General features: G+C 42.6%; 1 protein-coding gene across 4 annotated transcripts in view; it reads right to left on the minus strand.

Moving 5' to 3' along the window:
- Positions 1-6,000, minus strand: part of CNKSR2 (connector enhancer of kinase suppressor of Ras 2) — a 251,073-nt gene extending 245,073 nt beyond the window's left edge. For 3 of the 4 annotated variants that reach the window (XM_087427479.1, XM_004435189.3, XM_004435188.3), the window contains exon 1: positions 5,427-6,000. In XM_087427479.1, the coding sequence (XP_087283605.1) occupies positions 5,427-5,490 (64 nt within the window). In that variant the 5' untranslated portion in view covers positions 5,491-6,000. The remainder of the gene's footprint in view (positions 1-5,426) is intronic. The other variant, XM_014791159.2, reaches the window with a different exon arrangement.

Here is a 6,000-nt window from a genome sequence, read left to right on the forward strand (position 1 = left end):
TAAGAACTTGGATCAGTAAAATTCTAAATATCCAACAACATAATGTTAATGATGTAATTAAACTTCAAAATAACTCATTTTAACATTATTTCCAAATTATTCCTGAGAAACAGATTTGAAACAGCTGTACCAATTCAATACACATTCTTTGTGGGCTTATTTTTGGCAGGCAAAGTTTTATAATGTGGTATTTATTTAAACTCAGGACATGATGAGAGTTTTATTGTCTTTGTGAAATGCAGATTTGTTCTTGTACTTTTGTGCCACCTACTCACGGCTCCTCCCTCACTTTCCCTCTACTGCCCACCTCGCTCCTTCAACCAGACAAACCTAGACACAATCCTTCTGGTTAATCATCCCATCTCAACCCTAGAGTCTCTTGCTGTGCCTCTACATTTAGAATACATCCCTTTTAGAATATGCCTTAATTAAATAAATTGCTTAAACAGTTGCTAAAACCCTACCTTCCCCATGGATTACTTCCTGACTTACTAAAATCATCATCATCTCTTTTCCATTCGTGCTTGTATACATAGTGCAAATTTTTAAAAAATTTACCAAATATACTAGTTGGTACCTGTCTCTGTCTTGGTATAGGTTTGTCAATGTCACTGCCATCCCTTACAGAGGCTAATTTCCCCAAAGGAGAGAATAATTTACTTAAAACAATCCATTAAAGCACCTTCCATGCAGAAGTACTACTGAGTAAATAATATCTAAGGACCAGAATACATCTACATAAATATACTCTTTTTTCCTAATCTGCACTAAATCATGAGTGTCATATTAAGGAGAAAACACTAATGACACTATAAATAAAATGACGTTTCTTGTGAACATCTAAATATCTCTGAATATCGAAAAGGTAAATTTCTTCTTTGTGTAAAATGACAAGAATTCTTGTTTTAAAAATGTCAAATCCAAAGTAGATGATTGTTGGTGATTATCTAGTCACATTGCAATTGAGGAAAAAAAATTAAATTTTCAAAAATTTAGGACCAATTTAATCATTTAAGTTTAACACATTTTTTTTTCCTTTAGTGTATACTTCTCAAGTTCTGCCAGAAAATTATATCCAGTCTCTCTCTTTCAAGACAGTTCAACTCAAAATTTTGACATTTTCCTTCATCTAATTAAGATAAATTTCAATCTCAGCTCTGGGTCCTATGAGGGGGAACAAATTACTGAAGAGCATTGTACCTGTCAAAACTTCTTTACATTATCAGATACTTACTCCTTCACAGTCTTTAACTTTTATACTAAATAGATCTTATTTCATCACTGCACTTTCTTCTTTTGTAGGGCTGTATGCAAAACGTTGGTTTTATCTTTGTTTTTTATACTTAAAATAATGTATTTCATTTTCTATCCTCAAGATGGCTGAGTCATCAGGACAGAAATTAGAAGTCAGTGAATGCTTCTTAAAGAAAATCATTTACAGTAAACAGGAAAAAGCAGAGCAGTTAGTTGTGGGATGGTTTGAGAAGGGGCTATCTTAAAAATTTAGAGTATTTTAGGAATCATAATAATATAAGAGTGGACGGAGCTAAGTCACAGAGACCATAAGAGAAGACCAGCAAAGTGGGGCCTGTTGGTGGATTCTGAAAACAATATTCCATTTTATTTGATCCAGAAAGGGATTAAAGATCACTGGAAAAATGTCATGAAGGGAGCTGGTACTGGAAAATAACGTTATCTTAGTCATATGGATATTTTGAAAGAGCTTCAAACTTGGAAAAGCTGTGAGAAGAAAACTGGAATTATTGGGTGTGACATGGAGAAGGAAAATTAATAATAAAATTAATAATAGAGGCCCTAAAGTGTTCAGAGGTTTTTGCTATCTTTCAGTGGACAAAAAAGTAGACTCAAACAACTGCAGATTATGAAGTATTTCCAGGCCCTGCAAGTGAACAGATAAGAGCTGAGAAATAACATATTTTAGAGTAATAGACTGAGCAAAAATTAGAAACAGTTATTGGCCTACTTTTCTACCTATACCTTTTTCCAGTAATTGCTTTGGTTTTCTTTACTGTAAAAAGGTTTATGTTTTAAAATTCTGTCAAAACTACAAGAGGACTGAAAGCAATTTCCAATTGAAAAAGGTTAGTTTCAAATGCTAAATGATCAGTATTAGATTTTCTCAAAAAATATTTTTATAAAATTACTTTTTAAAATTATTTTTGAAGGTCTATAAGATATTTCCAAATAGCCTGAAGTACTATCAAGATAATCTGGGATATAACTGCTTATTTTACTGACTCATGAGGAGTTCATATATTTACTGGAACTAACATTGACACTGTGTCACATCAAATTTTATCGAAAATTCAGTGAGTATTGGATTTTACAAATAGTGGAGTGGGGAGGGTGAGCAAAAAAAAAACTGCAAGTATTTCCTTATATCTTTACCAATAATTAACATATAAATGTAATTGTGTCTCCTTCAAATATATTTTAATAAAAAATAGATCAAAATGAATTGCAATGTATAAATGGTTCTCCATAAATAATATCGAATATGTGCTACCAAAGCTTAATAATCTTGTCAGCCTGGGTTTTTTTTCCTTCATAACCCTTTCTGCTGACTGAGTTTCTATACCACTTCTAAAAATTGTCTAGAAGCATAAATATACGGCCATGCTATTCTTACATGCTTAATGGTTTCTTTTCTGTTTGGCGAAGAGAAAAATACCCTAGAAAGAGCATAAAGCATGTACCTTACTAAATAGAGTTATAACTATTTATGATTGTGACTAGCTGAAAATATATGCTGTCTGCTTTAAATGTTAAAGATGATGAAACTCACATTAGGAGCATGCTTTGAAAAACTCCCACAATGCTGCAGTTGTTCAAAAGTCCTGTTCATTCTTTGGTACTGCCTTTATAACACTATGCATTATACAACGCTAACTGAGGTTTAGCCATTTCAAAGCTACAGCCTAAATTAGCTGACTTTTAAACATTTCTGAATCTGAGGAAAAGGTGAAAACTATTTTTTAAATGGGTTTTGTAAAGTTTATTTGGGGAAAAGGGTAGGGAGGGGAAAAATTAATTAAGGTAGCAGTAGTTAAGTTACAAGTTGAGGAAACGTTCGTTTCATCCAATTATTTTTTTAAATCTTATTTTCTGATAATATCTCAAATCAAGTTTATATGAAGATTATGGAAATTTCAGCAGTTAGCAGTTTTGGATTTGAAGTACACAGATAATGACATCAGTTATTCTCTTCCAGTCTAATGTGTACAAAGACACACAAATTCTATCTTGGCTACCTCACTGATCTTTTCAAACAGCTCTAAAATGCGTCACCAACAGGTATGAAAATAAGTTATTCAACTTAAATATAACAATCATTTAAAATCACAGCTAACGATGTTAGCCCAACTTCAAAGAAGCTACATTTTAGGCTGGAGAGATTTTTAAAGGACTAGTGTACTGGAAAACTGATAAAGTGTGTCAGAATATGTGGATCATATATTCTACTTGCTTCAGTGGACCTAAACTGTAGAAAGGGGAGAAACTGCAAGAATGTACTGGGAGGGTGGGAGGTGAAGAAGATGGAGCATGCAGCACTCACTACAAGCATCACGGGAATCTGTGAGAGGTAGTCTCTGAAGGTAATTCGACGCCCATTGAGCAAAGACAGCTTTTCTTTGAGCATTTCAGTAACAGACTCGAACTAAAGTAACCTTTTAGGCAAATTCAAAGAAAGGGTTTTAATTGAGCATTCTTGCTTCTTGCATATACCCTGGCTCTTTCTTCCATGACTGAGAAACAGAGAAGACAGATGTTTGTCTACTGACAATCCAAGGGGGGAAATTGGTGGGAATCTAGGAAACTTGAATTTCAATAGCAAACATGAAAAGAGAAGAAGAAAAAGAAAAGACGATCCACCGCAGGACTTTGTCTTAGTCATGGCACCCATGGCACCTTAGCACAATGTACCGCACACAGGGGGGGCAGTCGATAAATAATGAATGCGATTTAATTCAATACACTCTCATTTGTACTGTGCTTTGCACTTACAAAGCACTTTCCACATATTAGAAAAGAAAAACGAAGTAAATGAAGAATAAAGGAGCAAGTAAGGGAATAAAAGGAAAGCAAATAGATAAAGGAAAATTCACAAGAATAAGCAAGAGGCCGAAAAGGTTCGGGGAAAAAGGAAAAAAAAACTGAGTTTCTTCCTGTCATTCTCAATCACTTCCAATCACCCCACCTTTTCTAAAGTACCTGGAGCTTAGAAAGTCTGTCTGCTAAGCAAAGCCTAAGAAGGGGCTCCCTCATCTTCGGAACCGGCATTTTCACAAATGATAAGCCTTTGGTCCCTGACTAATCTACCTAGAGTTGGTGCCTAGAAATAACCACGAGCAAAGCTCTAACATTTCCCGTGTGGCCAGGAACCTTTTATTCCATCCCATCCATCCCGTCGGCATTCCCAAAATCTTAGGAATCCTGGGGATGGGGAGGGCAGTGGTAGTGGAGAGGGGGCTCCCCTACAAGCCCCTTAATTCAGACAACAGAGGGAGATAGTGAGGCAGGAAAGCCCAAGGACTAGAGAAAAAGCCCCTGTTTGCGACTAGGAGGGCGAGTGTCGATAAGTATGGTTATTACAAATTGCCAGAGAAAAAAAGGGGAGAGCCTTCAAGATGGATGAAATGAGGGGGCGCTTGAATGCGCATCACCTTACACCTGGCGTGGAGCCCCAATAAAAAGCCGTGAGGTCCAAAGCCTCAACCCGCCGAAAGAGGAGGAGGCAAAGGACGCGGGGGGATGCGCAGGAGGGAGCCCACGGATACCAGTGCGGAGGCTGTCCCAGAGGAAGCATGTTTTCCTCTCCTCAAAGTAGCGCATCCCCCAAGCATCCTCAGCTCAACCTGGGGGAGAGGGGGAGCTCCCCGTATCCAAACCCGGGCGGCCGCGTCCTGACCCCATTATGTGGGCTTAAAAGTTGCGGGAGAGTTAGCGCTGGAAAAGGCACCTGGCAAGGGCGGCCGCCGAGGGGGCGTCAGGTTTCTCAGGAACAAAGGGACCCGGGAAGAGGCGACCAGCGGAGCAGGTCCCTGGGGGCTCCTCCCTGAGGAGAGAGACAAGGGTCGCCACGTCCTCCGGGCCTGGGGGCGCCGAGGGGAGCGAGGAGCCGGCAAGATGCGCCGGGATTTCGCCGCCCGGCTTCCAGCCTCCTATCGGGTCGCGCCGGCCGCCCCCGCGCTCCTCGCGCCCCTCTCCGGCGGGGGAGCCATCGGCTGGAGACAATAGGAGACTGGGATCCCGAGCCCCTGCCAGCCCCGGAGGACCCCCGCCACACCACGATCGGCCGGCGGAAGCCCCGATGGCGGGCTCGGCCGCGGCGGGCGCCCCTTCCCTCCTGCGCGCCGGGACCCTGCGCCCCAGGGCCGCCTCGCCCTCTGCATCGCGGGCATTACCTTTCATCCAGTCCACTACTTGACTCGGAGACCATTTGCTCACCGGTTCCATGATCAGAGCCATGGGCACCGAGTCGGTTCCGCGAGGGTCGCGGAGCTCAGACACAAAACGAACTCGGCAGCCCGAGCAGCCCTCAGGTGAGGTCTCTTGCTGCCGCTGCCTCGCTGGGCGGGCGGCGCGGAGAAGGCGGCTTTTGTGTGTCGGCTCTCGCGGTTGCAATGTCTCTCCGCAAACGGCGGGCAGTAGCGGTGCGAGCGGCGACCAGGAGGGAAACGCCGCGGGGTCGCGGCTCCGCGTCGGCTCTGCTCGGTCCCCGCTGAGGCGGCGGCAGCTGCTGCTGTTCCACCGCTGCGCTCGAGTCTCCGTCCCTCCAGGGTTTCAATTCACGGCTTGCGCTGCCGAGGGTCGCCGCGCTAAGGGCAGGAGCCACCGCAGAACACCCGCAACCAACTTGCCCGCTCGCCTCGCGCGCGGGAGTGAAGCCCCCGGCACGACAAGCTGCCGGGCGGAAATGACGAGGGGCCTCCTGCCACCCAAAATATCTCTCCGCAGCCCTCGGGTGTGGGGCGCGCG

This window comes from Ceratotherium simum, chromosome X (assembly GCF_057802395.1).
Source record: "Ceratotherium simum simum isolate JZ-2026a chromosome X, ASM5780239v1, whole genome shotgun sequence".
Classification (NCBI taxonomy): domain Eukaryota; kingdom Metazoa; phylum Chordata; class Mammalia; order Perissodactyla; family Rhinocerotidae; genus Ceratotherium; species Ceratotherium simum.